Genomic DNA, 20,799 nt, shown 5'->3' on the forward strand with positions numbered 1-20,799 from the left:
AAACGAGCCTAGGAGCATCAAGTAAGATACTTCAGGGAGAGCTGGGAAGCATTCATGTAATTAAACCTATTCCAGAGTATTATGCACCACTCATCTTGTCTGTATTCTCACAAGGACAGTCAGAAAAACTGAGTGTCTGTGTTACAAAAAGCACGCACTTCTTTGACTAAAGTAAATGAGGAGATGTCACTGCTGTATATAAATGCACTGTAGACAAAATGCCAGCAAGGGAAAAGAGCTAACTGTCCTAAAGTACAAGACTGGCACGAGAACAGATATGTATAAACTGGCCATGGGTGAGTTTAGGTTGAAGGCTGGAAGAATCTTTCTGGAGTTGCTCAAGGCCTCCAGCTGCTATTTGCGGCCTCCTGTGAGGCTCTGCTGTCTGTTTTGTCTCAGCCAGATTTTGTGTTGTTATTTAACCTTTCTGTGTTTCACTTACTTCCTGACCATGGCCCTTCTGCTCCTACAGATAGTGATTTGGATCTCATCCATCCTTCTGTTTTCTAATCATATCTGTCTTGTGAGATGCAAACACTTGCTGCTGAGCCAAAAAAAAAGGCAGGGTAAGGTATAATACAGATTTGGGGGGATTTATTTCCAAGACCAGAAAATAGAAACAGTGACAGCTGTTAACAGCTTGAACAAATTGTTTGTAGTGGTTCCTTACCAAAGAAATGTGTTAAACCTTTCCCGGTTTTGCCTTATGTTCTTTTCTCCAAGCTGTTTATTAAGAAAACTAGCAGTGATGGTGACAGATTGGTTTTCCACAAAGCCATGTGTTGAAAGTATCTTTAAAAAGAATTACCCCTGGTAAAATTCCACTACAAATTTAATTTCCCGTAACAAAACTTTAGTCATCAACTGACATATTCCAATTCTAGTGCATTTATTTACTTCACCCAGGTATTGCAAGACAGGTGAATGATGCTCCTACTATGTAGACAGAGTAGCTGAGATACCTGAAGAACCTGACTGAAGTCATGCAGTAATGTTGTCCCAAGTGACATTTTATGTGTATCTTATACAGTGCCTGGCATCAACAGGCAACACAGTCAGGACACTAACAGAAGCTGTATTTCTTCTCTGAACAAAATAAGACAGTTTTTTGTTTGGTTGGTTGTTTTTTTAATATAGAAACCACATGGTTTCTCTATAATCTCTAGATAAATTTATGAGCTTTATAATTTAACTTTTATTTTTTCTGGAATGTATTTGTGGCTGAATTTCTAATGTAAACTCTAAACTTAGCATAGCTCCGTAGTATTAGAGGAGAAATGGCCAGGATTTGGAATGTAAATTTAAACGTACTCTAATTCTGGTATGGATTTGTTTTCCTCAAATACCAGATTCCTTATCCTCTGGCTAGACAAACCCTTATACATCAGGAGAAAGAGATACTCTAGTAAGACAGGCTAAAGAGTTAAAGGAGATGAAAAGATCTTTATACTAGGATCCAGTGTGGTTTGTGTGTCACTAGGTTTATCTAAGATATATTTCTAGCTAGAGCACAGTTCCTTTTATTATTTATATCTCTTCTTTACAGGAGGTAAGAAGAAGAAAAAAAAAAAAAACTAGGCAAGATCAGGACTCCATTATACAATTGTGTAGAAGTAACAGGAGCAATGAGCTATCCTTCCAGCACCCAGGAACAAAAAACATGCACTGCTCCTTTTTTAGAGCACGATGTAATCATCTGTGTCAGTGGATTTAGAGGACTTGGAGGAGATCTGTGAAGAGCTTGTTTGCTAGGCAGTGATGTGAAGGTGCTAATGTCCATTCACAGGACAAGCTTTAAATAAATGTACCTTGGTGTAGTGAATTAAAATATGAAACTGGAGGTGGTTTTCTAGGGCTTAATTTTCAAACATTTTTGCATCTTTGAAATCAAATTATATATTTTGTGAGTGATATGTAGGTGTAAGCATGCAGGTGATCTGCACTTGGTCTCTTAAAATTGTTGCTTTTTCAGTCATAAGCTGATAGTTTCATTCAGAAGCTTTTTGGAATTGGTGGGATACTGCTGCTGCACAGACAGAAGAGTAACTCTGCATTCTGTAGCAGTTCTAGGAGTAACGATGAGCTTGAACAAAGATTATCATGGCTGCATGTAAAGCATGCTGAGAATCACAGGTGATTTACTCTTAGTGGTATGTTTGGTGTATTTGCAAATCCTGACTACATGTAGTTTTTAAAGGAATGTTTTTAGGCCCTCTACTGATCATTCTGAGAATAGGACAGAGGAAAAACTACCCTGCAGTGTTAAAATGCTGGCAAAACAGATCTTCTTGAAAAAGAGAAGATAAATGTAATAAGGGAATAGAACTAAAAACTTTTCTAATTAAACAGGGCCATTCCCTCACATTATTTTTGGAAATATGTCAGAAAACAAACAAACAAAACCCAACAAAAATACCAGCTGCAGTACAGACGGGCTCTCCTGTTTTGAGGGGGAGTCAAATAAAATCCATTCAAAAATCAAGATTGCTTGAAGGCTTTATTCCAGTCTTCATTTTTCCCTTACATTTTAAAAAATACATATTTAAAATCTAGTGCATCTTGTATTTTTTAGTTCTTTATGATTGTTTTATCTTTTTTTCTGGCAATGTTTGAGAGAAAAGCAACTTTGAGTACTGCTTCAGGTTAGAACCTTAATGCAATTGAACTAAGGGCAAGTTCCAGATAGTAACACCTGCCAAATCTTCTTGGAGGTTTTGAGAGTCAATTGAGAAGGTCTTTTAAGGGTAGGTAATCAGGCAGCTCTGTGTACAAGTATTTAGCTGATACACTCAGTTCAGAGAAGCTGCTTGAAAGTGCCAAGTCTCCAAGGACTGTTTAGCATCACTACTTTCTCCCCCATTTTTAAGTGTGGCTATGTCAGGGAATGTTTTGTGATGTTTTTCTGAGTGTTTGTTTGTAACAGGAGTTGCTGTATCTAGAGCTATTTATGTGGAATTGCTCGGTATCTTGCATGCCACTGTTTCTGCATATTGACGTTTTAGTTCAGGCAGCGTGGTTACCTCATTACAGCTCGCGTGCTTGCAATTATAGCTGAGCCAGTAATTCACACCAGCTCTTTATTAGTTAATGCGTGTTTACAGGGCTTTGAAATTAGTGTCAGAACTTCCAGAGCTGGGCCAGTGCAAGAACATTACAAAACACTGCGATGAGAAATGATATGATAAATACCATATCAAAGTTAAGCTATGGGAGAATTTTAGGAGGAAAAAAAGGCAGCAGGATGGGCTTTATGTTTTGGACCTCATATGATTACTAATATGTTTCTGAATTTCTATGATTCCTAATACAAGTGTTTTCAAAAGAAAAAGCAGATTTTTTATTTTTATTTTTTTTTTTAACAACCACTTTGAAAAATGTGGCTCTGCATTAGCACAACACTGGTATGACATTTATTGTTTTATCAGCTTCCTTCCAGAGCTCTCATCCTCACAGCTGTAGTCAGCAGGAATTGTTGCAGTTTCTCTCTCTAGAACATGCAAGTTTTCTTGTGAAATTCAGCTACTGGTTTTGGTTGAAGCTGCTGATTCCTAAGTTCTGACAGCCTTGCTGTATCCCATGGGGATATACTGCCAGCAACTAAGGGAAGTGCGAACCAGGAATGAGAGAAGATTTCTGCAAAGGTTAAATGGTTCTAGCAATTGGCAGTTGGGAATTGCAGTGAATGATCTGCACTCTTAATTGGGCAGTGGTTATTAACTGGTACTAGAACCAACTATCATAGTTTTTGCTACAGATCTAAGCTGGTTCTCATACTAGAACAGGGATAAAGACGCAAGACAATAAAATTCAATGCCCAGAAAGCTCTTATGAAGCTTTATTACCCTCTAACCAAATAGCAGAGTCCTGCTATGTCTTGATAGCCACAGGTAAATGATTGCAGCATGTATGTCAATATAAAAGTGCATGAAAAATAGTGAGGCAGGAAGAGAAGCATGTATGATAATTAAGGTTGCATTACTCAGTGCCTTGGAAGGCTCTTGAGCACTGATATGCTCAGGAGGGTTGGAGAACCTCATTGAAGTTGAGACGTGATCCCCAGAGTGAAGTGTTGGCCGTTACAGATGTGATTAGCCATGCTTATTAAATCAGATGGTGCAGCTGACAGATGTAACCAGGATTTATCAGTGTACCGATTTGGAAAATAGCCCAACCTTAGTAAAGAAACCAACAAAAGTGCATTTAGCAAAGTCTATATACAGTATTGATGAGTGTATCCATAACAGCAGAAGTTGTCATTTTGAGTCCACTGCTCATTAGCGCTCTTTCTTTTTCACTTCTTCTTCTTTTCTTTTCCTTTCTTTTCCTTTTTTTCCTTTTTTTTTTTTTTTTTTTTTTCCTCTTAATTTTCTTTCCTTAGATCTAACTGGCTAAAACCGTGCTGTGGGAGACGAGCAGCTGTGTGGCAGGTATTTTTGCTCAGTGCAAGTCTCAACAGTTTCCTGGTAGCCTGTGTAGTGTTGGTGGTGATTCTTCTGACTCTGGAACTCCTAATAGATATAAAGCTTCTCCAGTGTGAGTAGGAGGATTATTATTAATTTTTTTTTTAATTTTAATGAAATAAAGGCTTAACTTGCTGGGAGGTTTTTAAAGGGTGGGGAAGTTGGTGGGGATTTTTTTTTTCCTACCATGTAAATGATTAGTAGGCTAGGAGAGAACTGTGTTTGTGGAACCCTGGTATAGTGAAGTCAGCCCCTCCCCTATTTTGCTGACCAAATTCAGTATAGGACACATTTTCAGAGGATACAAGCAGAGTGTACATGCAGATATCTGCACATATGTCATTAGTACGTGAAAAGGTCTGTCCTTCAGGACAGCCACATTCTGTATGCAAAGAAGAAGGTCATCAGTGTATCGTTAATCTCCCTGCTACTTGTCACATGTATGTGGATAGATACGATGAACTTGCTAGGGTACTTGATGCCATCATATTATTAACTTAATATACTGAGGTGGGTAGGAATTGCAATTACAGTTTTCTATTTTGTGAACAGAAATGATGTAGATTGGCATTCTACTCTGCTAATATACAGTGAGTCAAATAATAGCTTCAATGGAGCTTTGCTATATATGAATTCTCTGAACTCACTCTACACAGGTTCCACAGTGCTATTTTTCATGCTGTTGTTTTGCTTCCCGATTCATCTTTTTTTTTCTTTTACTGCTGTTTTCCTCCATTCATTTCTTTCTTTCTTTTTTTTTTTTTTTTTTTTTTTTTTGCTTTTAAAATACAAACCTGATACGAACACAAATACCAGCTACATTTTTCCCACCACTAATTGTTACAAAGCAGCCTGCCCTACAGTCTCAAATATGTCGAAATGGTAATTATGGGGTTCAGACAATCCTATAAATGCAAGAATACACAACATGAAAGAGTCACAGTCTGGTGTCTTATATGGCAACTTTGAACTGAGCAAGTGAATGTTGAAGTCCTTTTATTTTCATGATTTTTGTGTTGATATTAGTGAAATTAGATTTCACTGTAAAAATTTAGGTATTACAGTTGTAATAAGATTAGTTTAAGGGACTTTATTGTTAGCTGCAAACATTTTTTATTAGGCCTATAAGATAAATCAATGATTAAGCTGCCTTTCCACAACATTGTCCAAACTTTCCCCCAGTCCTCTTACAACCCTGTCTGTCCGTACTACACACAGTGTTATGAGCATGGCCACTCCACTCCAGTTGTTATTTTCTGCAGTCTCTGGCAGCTTACCATTTTAGATGAGGAAGCCAAAAATTTGGACAAATCTGTAGCTTCTAAAAAAGTCAGGAATGCTAATGATGGGTGTAAGTCCTTAAAAATTGAATGAAGAACTGTATTAAGCCACCACATCTTTCTGTTCATGTATAGAGTTGTCACTTCCTGCAGAGCCAAAGAGTTTAAAAGCTGTTTCTGTTGATTTATCTCAGACTTTTAACAGAGTTTTGGAGACTTTCCTCTGGAAGCACCTGCTTTCTTAGCCATTCATTTTGCTTTAGAGAAGGCTGTATTTTAGGGGCCATTTCTCCTCTTTTTACCTGGTGCATGTGGTACTCTTTAAAGCTTGCCAGCTTACACGTTGTGCTTGGCCTAGAGATGCTTGGAGAAGCCAGGTGAGTTCATTGTGCAGAGGCTGCCCCTGCTCTGTATGGATTTTCTCAGTACCTGAGAGTGTGTAGCTCTGTGCTGCTACTTGGCATTTTAGCTAATACATAACCCATCATGCTTCTTGCCTTCACTAAGCTGAACTCTTTCTGTTTTGTTTTAAATCAGATAAGGGTTGTCTAGGTGGGGCTAACAGAAGTATTGCAGTTGTGTCACGAGGAACATACATCACTTACGTTAAACTTTTAATAAGCTGTTAGGACATAATTACATTTTTCAAACATACTATTCTAGTTTATAACGATTCCTTATTCTATATGAAATTGAGCAGTGCATTAGGATACGTTAGGGCACATCACTGCCAATTTTGTTTGTAGTAACTGCTGTTCCACATTGTAGATGGTAATTAATTACTGTCTCCTCTTTTTTTTTTTTTTTTTTTTAATGAGGGATTTTAATGGGTTTTGGGTTGTATGTTTAAAACTATTGCATGAGAAGTCAGGTTTCTTTGACTGTGACATTTTGAGAGCATCATTTTCCTCTCATACTTTTAGTGCAGTCCTTGGTTGCACCATGCACTTCTCTCAAGCAAAATGTGAAATAAAGCACAACTCCTTGGCTTTAATGACAGCTCATAGAGGGGTTAAAAAAAAAAAAAAAAAAAAAAAGGTACAAGTAAAACAAACATGGAATGCTGTTCCAGATAAAAGTAGCAGCTGCTGACTAGCTTAGGTGTTTTGCCTCGACCTGAATCCCAGTGAGGTATCCAAGCCACCACAGAGCAGGGATGGGCACCTCTTGCAGAAAAGCCTTCTCCCTTTTTGCAGCCTTTCATTACATTCTTGAAGGGCAGTTTTATGGAAGAGGCAAATGTCCAGTCAGTGTATGGGCTAGTGATTCAACTCTTGAGCAAACCTTCTGGTTTGGGAGACTTTTTCACATTTACTGTTTACTGGCAATTTGATTGCACACTGTCTGGCAGTGGGCCCAGCATTCTCCTCCAATTAGTGCAGCATCAGAAACTGATTTTCTTTCAAGAATCGTGTCTGCTATATCTTTTTCTGTCCACTAAGGGGCAGCTGGAGCCTTACATGTCAATAGACAACTGTTTGAAAAATAGCTTACAGATGGTTTCCATTTCTTTTTCTTTATGCCACCCTATAAAGACAGTGTCATGGGAAAGGTAAATATATTTTTCCCTGTTGTTTCATCTGTAAGTAGTTCCTCTGCAGCAAACCCTCTCACATCAAGCCCCAGAGGAGCCTCAGTTTTGAGAGCTCCAACAGCAGCCCCTAGCAATGTTTTTCTTTGTATCCTGATTTCTTCCTCCATTCTTTCCTGCCCTTTCTCATTTTGATGAGTTTTAATTTTAAAACAAGATGCTTGATTCAATGCATGGCATACATGTTCCTTGGGACTTGGTTAATTCTGCCGCAGAGTTGCATCTCTGTGTGCAGAGTCATCAATTGCCTTCAACTTTTCTGATACACCGTAGTTCTTTGAAACTGCAGGACCACACATCAGTCTGCTCAAGGGAGGGTAGACTCACAAATACCCTGAAGTAAAGTGAGGTTTTTCTATTCATTGCCTTAATCGAAACTTGATAGTGTGTGACCTCCAGAGTAAGAGTTGCCAGTAGTGCAGATACTGGACCCTTTCTGCTTTTTGCTTTTTGTCATTAATGAATTTCAGTTGAACTTCCTTGAGAAATCTTCCACATTTCAAGACATGCACTTAATCCCACAAAGACAATCCTTACCATAGAGCTTCTTAGGTAGTCTTACAGCAAACAAGCAAAGTAAGTTGAATGAAATGAAAGCACAATTTAATGCCAGTGAGTGCCCATCCAAGGCTTTGGTACACTCTCAGTTCATGCTTTTAGTGAGTTCAGGCTAGTGTTCCTCCAGTCAGGTCCTGAAAGGACTTTTTTTCAGTTGTTCCACTCTGATAGTGAAATAACTACATCATAGTGTGCATGAGGAAGACCTGTATGGAAAGTCTGTGCGCAGTATCCAGCGTTCTCTAAGTTTCCCCTTTAGTTTACTCTTTACAGACTTTGTTTCATGGAGGAGTTTGAAATGAATTGAACAGAAGTGATTTTAATATTTCCTATCTTTCTGAAAAAGATTGTGGAAAAGAAGTTGTATTTTTTAACCAGTTATCTTACCTCAAGTTTTATTTCATTTGCTGTAGCTTTCTCAAGTGCTTGTATACCAACCTCCTTACAGACAAAGCTGCCCCTTTGACAGCCACATTTCCTGAAATACACTCTACAAAAATAATCACATTTTTATGTTGTACAAGTTAGAATCACTGCTATTTCACAAACTCTAAAAATAATACATTGAGATTTGATCTTCATAACAATTAACAATGACATTCATTCTTTCTGTTGCTGAACTTGCTGCCATATCTGGACAGCTGTGTGAAAGTCCACATAGCTTGGTTATTTATTTAGGTGAAAAGGTTTTTAAAGCCCAGTTTGAGCAGTAGTTTTTAATCACTTGTTCCAGACAATTATTGTTCTTCTGAGCTGAATTGTCAAAGACTGCATATAAGGAATGATGTGGGAATAATGGACTGTTGCTTCCTTGCAGAATTCTAACTGAATTTTTAGGTACGTGGGATTTAGTCACACATCTCATAGTAAAGCAGTGTGTGGAGCAAGAGCACGCAGCAGTGACAGATTGTCAAAGGCCTAATGTGTACGTCATTGCTTACTGGTAATCTGATGTGTACAAGATCCAAGGCAATATTGCTGTGGCTGCTGACATGCTGGCCTGAATTAGGGTGAGCAGCTGATGGGGCTGGAGTTCTGTGTTCCATTACATCCCATTCCCTTTCTGGCACTTCCATTACGAACTTTAAGAAAGAAAGCTTGACCCACATGTAAGTTGTAGCAGTACTAATGATACTAAACATAAGTTGCATTCTGCTCCTATAATGATGCCTCATTGTACTGTGTTAATTGCAGTTTCAAGTGCTTCACAGTTTGCAGGAGTAATTCACTGGATCAGCCTAGTCATCCTGTCTGTTTTCTTTTCAGAGGTATGTATAATCAAAGACCTTCATGCACAGAACTGCAAAGTATTTTTATGATGTCACTGGAATTAGCAAGCATTTAACATGGTTTAGATTGTGAATAAAGGTAGTGCAGTGCACTACAAAAAAAAAAAAAAAAAGAAAAACAAAGGGAAAAAAATATTGCTGCTGCACTTAGCAAACTAAAAGATCTTGTTTGTAGTAGTGCTGTTTGTCAGTTGCCTAGAATTGGCTAGGGAACATGGAAGATACCGCCTTATAAATTACAATTGAACAATTACAATTGATAATCACCTCTGAATCACCACAGACACAGGACAGACCTATTTCAGACATTTCTTCTCACAGAAATCTTGTCAGTGTCACTGGGAATAAAGAGTTAATTTGGGGTGAAAGATCTGCAGATTTATTTTGCAAAAAGGTCTGCTTTAAGAATGGAATTCTCTCGATTTATGGAGCTAGTTTAGATGCTCTAGGTTGCTGCATGTAAACACAGTGGGAGAATGAAACAAATGGTGAATTTCTTTGCAAATATTTCTATGAATGTGCTTTCAGAAATTGGAAAAAGCTGTAGTAGTGATATAATGAGTGACAAAATTGGGATTACCTATTACAGTTTTCAACTTTATTCCAAAAAGAAGTAATTGATACCAAGACATTTAGACTACACCTGAAATATCTCAAAGTATTCATTAAGGTTATTTTTCCAGGTCATAAGGTGTTACTTGTCACCAAAAAAAAAGAAAAGTTTTTGTTTGTTACATCATACCAACTTGTATGTTGGAAGACAACCTGGACTTACATATTTTAAGATATTTTTTCTAATTCATAGGATTAAATATTGTCGTCCAAAATGAAGACGCATTGACTTCACTCTGTGAAGACACATGTAACTTTCACATTGACGTGAAAGTTACAAAGAAATTCAGACAAACAGGGAGCTGTGATATCTGCAAATTATTTGGTAGTTCATTGTGTTGAATCGATGCTCACCATATGATATCACTGATTATTTTTGTGGTTCTATTATGCCTTTATTTACATATATCATTTTGTATTTCTACTCATGACAGGGGCTTTCTAGCTAGTGTTGCCACTGCCAGTGGGAACTTTCAGAAAGCATTCCTTGATAACAGGCAGGGGTCTCAAGACTGCTTTACATCCTAGTCTCCTGGTGCAGCAGTTATACAAATGGATACAGCTCATTTTTGTTCTCCCTATCCTTTGACAGTGATTGTGGGTTGTAGGATACATGTAAACTGCCTGGAAAAGAATCTCTAAACCGTTCAACAGTTTTGCAGAATCTGCTTTGTGTACTGCATATCCTAATACTTGAATGCTTAGGTTTGATAGGTGGAGTCCATTCCCTGTAAAGAAATACTTGCCCCTCTCTCTGAGAAGCTTTCTTTTGCTCCAGTGGGGATTAGCACCCTGGACCTGTAGTCCTGAGCTTTCCAATAGGATCAGCCTGTAACTCTGCTGCTGGCAGCATGGCTGCACAAACACCCACCTGATCTTCATCGCTGCCTGGAGCTTGTTTCATAGCAGCTTCTCCTGTGGTCCTCGATTTCCTTCTACTGGGCATAACCTTGAGTTGTGTTTTTTCCCCAAAACCTGATGCAGCTCCTTGTATCCTAGCAGCTCCTTGAAGTGTCTTGTTCCTGTACCCCTTCCATAGTCTGGTTCGCATGCAGGCAGTTTTTGTTAGGTTGCTCGTGGCAGTGCAGATAGGCCAGTTCTCACCTGTCTCAAGGCAGACATTAATAGTTCTGGTTCTACTCAGAGTACCTGCATGAGTGGACGAACTGTGTCAGAAATGCTTTGCAGGAAAACAGTAACAGAAAAGATTAGCACAGCCAAAGCTGATTGCCTGACTCACCATCCTCATTGTGCATTTGTCTTGGATATTTTCCTCCTTTCTACATTAGATATTTCAAATTAATTTTCCTTCTCTGCTTGCAGTCCTAATTTTTTATAAATCTCTTTCTGTCTTTCAAAGTATCTTCTTTATCTTCCTCCACTTATTTGATTATGGGTTGAATTTCCATCAATGAAAGCCAAGGCCACAAGGCAGCCATGTAATGAGTGCAAAGGAGGTTAGACGTTTGGATAATGGTTCATTAAGTGAATTTTTAGCAGCTCAGAGTCCTAGACCATGTTATAGCAATAGAGGTGGATCTGCAGCATATCTGGATATGCTTCAAAGACCACAGACCTGGAACAGAAGGAAGGTGTACCATTGCTACTGGGATTGCTGGGGATGGTCTTGTGCCAGGGCGGTTTAATGAACAACAGCACAAAAAACAGTGTATAATCTTTTCTTATCCAAATCAAAAATGTTGATTTTTCAAGGGGTTATAAAATACTGTAAAAACTCCATATCACGGAAATGCTTTTTTTTTTTTTTTCATTGATCTTTATTTTATTTACTCTTCTGGCGCCTTCAGAGGCTTTCTTGCCCTCTGATTCTCAAAACCATGAGTCAGCTGTCTTTTTGAGTTATTTGTTGAGAAAACTGTATGTTACAGTGAGACTTTGCAGTCTGTGACTGTTGATGTCAGGATGAGTTTCCAGATTTGAGCAGGCTTAATTGGTTTGCTTGGATGTAACAGGCAACTGCTGAGGATTGATTAGTCTTTCAGCCGGTGCTTTTCTCCCCAAACCAAGGACTGAGAGACGCTAGTGTTCACAAAGGGCTGTTTCCATAGCAAGCACCATGTCCCAGCCTTGGATGTTTATTGGTTTTTCTGTAGTTTGGTTCCCATTAGTTGTAAAGGTGGATACATAATTCTTCAGAGAGGCTTCAGCTCAGATGTGGAGAAGAAATAATAGAAACTTGTAAAAGACTTACTAAAATCCAGAAAACTTTGAGCAGAAAATCTGAATGTTTTAGAAAAATGTGACTGATTAAAAGCTGGTGCTGTAAAGACACTGCAAGCACTTTCGGTCCCATCGTGGTGGAGTTAAACAGGCACTGGCTTTCTGCTTGGTTAAAATGAAGGGACAGACATGCCAGCAACTAGCAACTGCCAGCAGGACATCTGCCAACCAAATTAAGTAGCTACACTCCCAGCATTTTCCATCTCTCTCTCTATTTCTGTTATAGCCATAAGCCTTAAAGGAATTTATTACACTCCGTCAATTTTATATTTTCTTTCTGTCACTGTCTGTGACTTTCCAATGTTAAAATAGCCTTATTCAAGTGAATTGCACATCAGCTCTTTTTGCTTTTTTCCAAGTATTTTGAAGAGGATTTACTAGTGGTGATGACTGTATATGTTTGTCTCTTTACATACATCACTACAATTTGTCTGTGCACCAAATGTTACCCAGATGTTAAGACAGAAGAGGAGAAAAAGACACTGGGGGAGAAACCCCAGTACCAACAGCAAAGCAAGGCTGGGGTTACACCCTGTCCAGAGGGCAAATTCAGTCTTGGTTGGCTGAGAAAAGGATGATGGGGAATGTCACAGTGCTTTGGTAAGTGGCTTGGAGTATGCTTGTATTTTAACAGCCTTATCACATTGCCACTGATATCTGATTCTGTAGCTGCTCAGTTGTGTTTTTCCACTAAGATTGTTGAGACCATTTGCGTGCAAGAATCGAGTTCTTTGATATTAGTTGTTCGTGTTGCCCCGTATGCGCTTCTGTCAGCCAAGCACTCAGGCATTCTGCTAGCTTTCAGCACTCGAATGTTTCCATGGGAGAAACCAAGTCTTCGTGTGTGCTTAAAGTTAGGCAATCACTGAATCACAACTTTTTTCCTGTAGCAGGGTACAAGAAACAAGTTCTGGAATGGAGTAGAGTAAGTCTGGAGTCCTAGTTGATAAAGGATTTATTTCATTGGCTATGGCTTATGAGTGCATATTAGATTCTGTCAGATAAGCAGAAAGATAATAATCTTCTATTAATTCTGTAATGTTTCCATAAGCTGGAAGAACATTTGTTTCTGAATATTTGCTTTCATTCTGTGTACACGAGTTTTCTCATGGTGCACAAATACGCTGCATTGCTGGCTGTGTAGGTTTTGATTCTTCAGGTGGTTGATGAGGGGGGATCTAGGATGAAAGATATGGATTTTCGATGCTAACATAATTTATAAAGGTAAATTGAAGGTTACTTCTCTGTTAGTGTGTAAAAATTAAATATTTAATATCTTGTGGAATGTATTTTCTAGGCTCTTACTTTTCTTGCTTTATAAATGAGTAGTTACCAGGTTTCGTAGAGGTCTAGGGACCTTGCTTGACACCTTCTCTTGACACCAAGAGTATATCACACACACACATACATATATACAGGGTGTGCTCTATCAGCACTTCATCTGGGCTTTCATCTCCTGATAGCCACAGGCCAGCACCTTCTGCACTGCACTACAGAGATAAGAACTAACACGAGCATACTCATGCCTAGAGGGAACCTCTGGTTGCTTAAGACAATTTTCTGTCCAATCTGTACTTACCTTCTGGTGGCATACTGTGGCTCTAGTAAGCCATTTCCATTCCTGTAAAGCTCTTTCAAATCACTCCAGAGCTTTCAGCTTAAAATTCATTCTTTTTCTCCTTATTCTAAGAGCAGCTATTGCAGGACTACAGTTAACTTTGCAGTGTTTGTGCAAAGGTGCATTTTGAGAGTACATGATACCACAGGAGAGAATTAGTGGTAGACGACGACAAAGATGTACTACGTTTGTGGCTGTTCGTGTCACCAGGCTTTTGCCATTAATTATTCCTAAGTGACCACGTGTGCTGATAGAGCCACAGCAGTGACAGAGAACAGTAAGTGGGGAGTGTTTTGTACTGTGCGATACATGAAGGGAGGGCAGTAGTTATCCTTTTCATTTTGGAGCCTTGCTTTGAAGAGAATCCATGTGAGGAGGATGCCTGTGCACTGGAAGCAGAAGGATGTGTCATTTAAAGGTGCTAACGTGTTCCGCCATGCTCTGCAGGCAGGGGAGCAGCACAACCTAGAACAACTAATGCAGTGCCTCAGGTCAGGCACACCAGAAGGTGACAAAAGAAGCTTGTTTTGTCTATGAGCTAAGGCCTCTGTGGAGAGACCTGAGCCAGAGAGATTATAAATCACAGGCTGGGTACAAGGTGTACTTTCTGAGAAAGATTTCAATAAACATTTGGATTTATGAGATATATCCTAAAGACAGATGCTTAATCTTACAGTTTCTGCATAAGGCAGAAGTAAACACCCTCTGTAATACATAGAGAGTTTTGTGGCAGTGGAAGGAGGGAAGCACTCGACTGAAGACCCTTTCTGCTCCACTCCATCTCTTGTGCAATCCTCCTGTGCAATAATTAATCCTCATCTAGGAATGCAGAGCTGTGAAGGAAATCTGGTGGGCCAGCCTCGCCTGCTGCGCTGCCTCCTTTTTGATTTCTTTACACCATGGATGAATTTAGCACAGCAAGTCACTCAGTGGTAAATAGTATATTAATGGTGCAAGCAATGACGTGTTTAAAATTACCAAATGTACAGTGCAGTCAGCTGACAAATGTGGCTAAGTCACGCAGGGTGTGGGGATTCACACAGCTGGCTCAGCAGAGGACTTGGCCGAGCTTCCGTAGAAAATTGGACAGCAAACCTGCAGCATCACACAGTTCTGCACAACCTGCGCTGCAGGCAGGCCGTGTTGTGCAAGCAGCTGTGCATAACCAAGGGATAAAGTCAACTTGGAAATTACGTTTCTTTCTAAAGAATGGTTTAAGGTTTTATTTTTATCTGGCTTTACTCTGACTAAAACAAGTTAACAGAAGTGTTCAGTCCCTTACTTTTATTAGTACACTGGGCAGACTTCTATGTAATAATTTAGCTTTCCTCAGAAAGCAAAAATGTATTTCTGATACTACTGAAATACATACACACAAACACACACATATATATGGACAGATGGAAGTTAAGTACTTTCTAATTGAAAGTTCTTAGGTCAAGAAATGTTAAAACATTTTTTTTCTTTTTTTAACTGTTTCAAGGCAGTGGCCTTTAGCAGAAATATACTCACACTGATATCTAATGTTTGCATTCAGACATCTGTGACCAAAAAGCAGAATGCCTGTAGTGTACTGCAAAACTGTGTGTGTGCATCTGCTCCAGTGCTGAAAAATGCCCCCACACCAGGGAAAACAGCAGTCTTCTCCATTTCTCCTGATTTCTTGTAGATTTTATGTCAGTTCTGCAAATGGTAAGAGTCACATCTAACATGTCTGTTTCATCTGTGATGAATGCTCAAGTTGGAATTCCTTTTCAATTCATTTGTGCTTTTCAGTTTGGTCCATATACAGTGCCTAGGAAGTTTGTTGGAGTATTTATTTCTGTCTGTTTTTTTCAGATTCTGCTAGGTTCTGTACAGAGAAACCACACAGACAAATGCAATGGGTGTTTGTCTGAAAGCTGTTTCTGACAGTTTAGGAAAAATACTAAAGTGCTGTTTATAAGTAACACTGGTGCTCTCATTTCAGTCAAAGTATTTATTGTTTTGAACACTTAGGGAAATTTGCCTTGAGAAGCCTAAATGTGTTTGGTTCAGACTCCGCTGGGTAAGAGCAATGAGAGCTGAGGTGGGTGTGATCCCATACTTTGTGCCAACACAGGGAGGGCAGAGCAAGCTAAGCCTGCTTTGGTGGTGCCAGTAAGTGCCAGTAGTAAGGACTGGCAAGGGGACCATGAGCATACCACGGCTGTGTATCAGGCTGCACAGTATGTGTGAGATGCACTCGCCCACGGCACTTTCCTGGGACTCCAGCTCTCTGAGGGCACCAAGGCAAAGCTGTCTTATGCGTTTTTTTGCAGCAGCAGTTGTGAGGTGCTGTGTTTGGTTATGAGCGAGCGACAAGCTGGTGGATAATGCCAGCGTGTGGCTTTAAGGCCTTCTATATAGAAGAAATGCTTTTACAGCTTAGCCCTCAGTTGTGCCTGGAGTTTGCCCTGAAGTTAGTGGCTTTCTGAGAGGGAGCTGGGTTCATCCTGCCGTCGTGCTCTCCCCTCCTACAGCTCGCTTGTTCTGTGTGTGAGCAGAGATGGTGATCATCAAGGCGTTTCTTGTGAGGGGGGTGCCTGTCACCTAGAGGTAGCACCCAGAAGCATTACTGCAATAAATGTCTGCCAGAAAGACTTCCCGACAGTGCTGACTTGTGCTGATTCACACAAGCAGCCTGAAAATGAAAATGTTTGTGCTAGCTTCCAGCCCTTGGAATGGCTCAGGCCCACGAATCTGACGGTAGTGCAGTCTTACTTAAACACTGCAGTGAGAATTAAAAAGGCAGAAATGACTTTTTTTTTTTAATGTTCTCTCAACAGTTCAGTGTTAAATCATCTTTGGGGGTGTGAGGCAGTATATCTATTTTCTTTGTGCAGGTATGCCCTGTCATTGCAACAAAAAGATCGCTGGACAGCTGCACACCTGTCCAGAGGAAGGTTTTCACCATCAGCTACTGTAAAGATGTGAAGCGTGTAGCCATCCTGTAGTTGTTCACTGATACAGCACTTCATAAGCCTGCCTTGGCATAGAAGAAAATGACCTGGATTCTTCCCTGCTGTCAACAGGGTTGCTGAAAAGGTAGCACCCCATACTGTAAGGAAGGCACTGCTTTTCCTCATGCGTTGGCTGCCAGCTGTGGACACAGGTTAACTTACACAACTGGATGTGTGTGCTCACGGGTGCCTTGTACTTAGCGTTTTGTACAGCTTCTCCCTGGGGACTGGGGGAGCTGCTTACAGGGGAGCTGGGGTGCTTCTGTCTGAAAGGGCCTGAGCTGAGACTGCAGAAGTGCTGCAGTTGTACAGCAGTGTGTGCACTTACACCTTGTGCTTGCATCATGTCTCATCACGCCAGCAAAATGAGATTTGAGGGGCTGCTGCTGCTGGGCGTCTCTTCTTTGCCATCTAAACCACTGTGCATACAGGTTCCTGAGGAGATTGCTGCGGGTAACCTTATTCCTGCATTGCGTTTGTGAAGGGAAGTAAAATGTTCTTTTAGGAGCAGAGACCAGCAGCATTAGCAGTTCTTGGTGTCTACATAAAGTCTTACCATTTTTTGTAGAGGGAAGAGAGCACTGCATTTGCTCTTCTGACTAGTGGCTCCCTTTCTCAGCCGGACTTGGCCAGTGCTTCACGTGTACCATTCCTGAGTGAGCACTGGCCAGTTCACTTTCCTGCTCACTTTGGAGTGTTTATATGAGACTGGATTTGAGGCAACAGATCTCCCATAGCAATGTCTCCCTCTGCAAAACAGGTTAAGGTTTGGAGTGCAAAGACAGAGCTCTGCACAGTCATCCTGGGCCAAATGAGGCAGTTGGACTCGTGGGGTTTGACAGAAGCATGCACAGGAGCAGTATCCTCCTGAAAAACCCAGGGCTGTTCTGCAGCTTGGTAGTGCTGCTATGTTTGGCACAAATTCCGAGCTGGTTGGGATTTAATATGGCTGTATTTTTAATGAAGAGGAGTTATGGATATTCATTGCATAGTCACTTAGCTTCTTTGGCACAGTTCTTGGCATGGTGACCCCTCACACAGCGGCCTGCCGCGTTCCCTGTCGGTTGTGCTGTGCCTTAATGCAGAAGGGATTTTGTCTTCTCTGTGAGTTGTGGAGCTCCAGTTGTGTCTGTCAAGATCTGAGTTGATGTTGCAGTGGGCAGAAAACATCAAACAGTTTTGCTTTTATGTGAATTCAATCCCAATCATCAGATTGATATTTTGTTTTTTTTTTTTTTTCTTTAATGGTGTATCCTAAAAGCCGGATTTTAAAAGAAGGGGAACAATGCCATTGGATTGTTAATAGGAATTCACCATTGGTTCATTCTCTTTTCCATCTTTATTGTTCTTTTCTAGTTACTGATGCATCTTACAGCTCTTTTGCTTAAAGAGGAGTATCATAGAAATATTTTTCTCCCTTATCCTATGACTTTCTGGAACTTCATAATAAGGCAACAGCTCTGAACTACCGAATAGTACAGAGAGGTTCAAATGTTCACATCCAGAAGAGTACAGAGAGGGGGCCCAAGTGTGAATCTTTTAAAGGCTTCTTTCTTTTCTTTTTTTTTTTTTTTTTTTTTTGGTAGTAATCTGAATCATAACTAAAAAACTCTAAAATGGACATTTTTGGAGGATGGAAGGACTGATGAACATTTGAACTTGGAACTTACTGACTCAATGAAACGTCATAAATATGGTGGTTAGAAAACAGTACCTCCTTTTACAGTACACAGACCTAGCTGACCTAGCTATTTCTGGATCCTCATTATTATTTAGAAGAAATACATAATGCATAGATAAGACAAAAATGTACCCCTAAATAGATAAAGGACTAAGTGTTTATCTACAATTGCAATGACATTCATCATTTTTTCCCCTAATCTATTTTACTAGACTATTTTGAGGATTGTGGTCCTTGGCATATGGGATTACATTGAAAACAAAATAGAGGTGAGTAGTCTTACTCTTTGTACTGTTTTCCAGGCACGCACAGTAAAAATATTAAGAACTGCTCTGGGTGTCTTCGTTACAGATCCGGTGCAATACAGATATCTCTTAAATCAGATAAGTATGCACATACCTCTAAGTGTATGCTTGGATACATAGCAATATGATTCAGTCCCTTGTTCTGTGAGACTCTCAGAAGAGCATTGTGTTTGGAAATATTTTATTACATGGGGAGGAAGGGGCTGTAGGGTTTTTGCTCCATGTGTCTATGATTTTATTGTTAGAGCTGTGCTTGTCTAACAGTTGGTACCGCTACCCTGAGATAATGAACAATATGAGTAAAAAGTGTTATGTGACTTGTGTAGCCATGTCCTCATAATCAAGTTGAAAGTAGAACAGATTGAAAAATAGTGTGTAGTTTTCTGATAGACAATACAATTTTGGAAAAAAAAAAAAAAAAAAAAAAAAGTATTTTGAAATGATTTTTTTAGTTAAATCTGACTTTTGATAAACACTGTCATTTATACCTCAAATTAAATATGAGGTAGAATGTGTATAATGTTCCAGAGACAGAAAAGGAAATGCATATGTTAAAAGTAACACATAATCCCAATCTGAGCAACAATCTGGGAAGTGGGAAAATTAAAAACTCTTTCTTGATACTGTCTGGTGTTCACTGTCCATCAAATAGGAGCAGTTAGAAGTGTTTATTTTCAATACGCTGGATTGTTATGCACAGTTCTGACTTGTAGTGGTTACAAAATCTATGTCCTGTCTCCGTATGCAAGCCATTAACCAATGGTCTTTGGCAGCTGGGAAGCATCCCAGCAGGAACGAGGACACAGTACTCTGTTCTACCCTGCTAGGCAAGTGTAGCACACGCACAACTCTATTGCCAGTTTGCTGTGAGATGTGTTTACTCTCACAGTTGCTTTTTCTGATCCAATCCACAATGCAACCAACATCATACAAATCATTCTGAATAGTCCCTGTTGCCAAAAGCCTTGAAACCCTTGCTGCCCAGTAGCAGTGAGAGCAAAGTCTTTCTGTCTTGCCATAGAGCCCACACATGCTGTGTATTCAGGATGTGGCCAAGAGCCATTAAGTCACTTTGCTCCATCTTTTTCTACTTGTCTTCTTGATCTTTTCATTTAGACAGTAAAATCTGTAAGCAGGGAATGTATCTTTTTGGGGGGATAGCATCATCCCAAGTAATGGGTAATAAATACCAGTGATAATAAAACTCTTCAGCAGCAGTATCATTTAGTCTCACTTCTACATGGAGATTTTGGCCAGGTGGTCCAAATACCTTTCTCTCTTCCTGCCCTCCCATCACAGTTTATTTCTCCTCACCTCATAAACTGTGGGTAAAGCACTGAAGAATTCTGTTGCACTGCCTCAAAAGGACGCAGCCTTTGTGGGACTTGGCCACCTCTCGTATCCCTTTCACATACATACCATAATTGCATTTCTTTCTGGGGAAGTGGGAGTCCTTCATGACCTCAGGCAGAAATGGCAGGGCTTATGATCTTTAGAAAGAGTTTGAAAAAACTCATTTCTCTCTAGGTGTTTGATGGTGCTGTCATAATCTTGTCCTTGGCACCAATGGTGGCCTCGACAGTGGCTAATGGCCCCAACAGCCCATGGGATGCTATCAGCCTTATTATCACATTACGAATATGGAGAGTGAAGAGGATCATTGATGGTGAGTGGTGATTCAGTTGGTGACTCCAAGAATTACCTGACAGGCTGGGAAAAAAGAGGTTTTAAATATTTGGAAAGAATGCTTGCCTTCTTCCTCTTACAATTTAAAAGCACTGAAGAGGAGAGAGTTATGACTCCCACGGAGGACAGTAGGTCTCAAGTTTGTGGTTGTTTTTTCCTGTTCCCTTTGAGCCTTTAAAATTGATCGTTTTGTATTTTGTAAGGCCCCTTCAAATCCCCTATCTGGTCAGGAGCATTTTCTTACCATGGTGGTTCCATGCTGAAGGTGCTCTCTGCAGCGCCAGTGTGTGGTACAGCACAGTTGTCACTAAGCATGAGTCGTGTGTTTTGCATAGACCTCTGTGGGGAAGCACCAGGAGAGAGAAGTCCTCGGGAAGTCAGGATTGCAGAGCAGCAGCAGTGGCTGTGCCTGGAAGGAAGGACTTAAGTGTAGGCTACTTTATGCGAAGTGGTTTCAGGCATTTCAGGTTACAGTGATAAGAGGTGGGAAAGGAATA

General features: G+C 40.0%; 1 protein-coding gene across 5 annotated transcripts in view; it reads left to right on the forward strand.

Annotated features, from left to right (window-relative positions):
• TMEM266 (transmembrane protein 266) overlaps positions 1-20,799 on the forward strand; it is a 103,855-nt gene that overhangs the window by 60,360 nt on the left and 22,696 nt on the right. For all 5 annotated transcript variants that reach the window (XM_084293669.1, XM_084293670.1, XM_084293673.1 and 2 more), the window contains 4 exons: positions 4,379-4,533; positions 9,084-9,157; positions 18,524-18,580; positions 20,144-20,282. In XM_084293669.1, the coding sequence (XP_084149795.1) occupies positions 4,379-4,533; positions 9,084-9,157; positions 18,524-18,580; positions 20,144-20,282 (425 nt within the window). The remainder of the gene's footprint in view (positions 1-4,378; positions 4,534-9,083; positions 9,158-18,523; positions 18,581-20,143; positions 20,283-20,799) is intronic.

This window comes from Netta rufina, assembly GCF_964035555.1.
Source record: "Netta rufina genome assembly, chromosome: 11".
NCBI classification, from domain to species: Eukaryota; Metazoa; Chordata; class Aves; order Anseriformes; family Anatidae; genus Netta; species Netta rufina.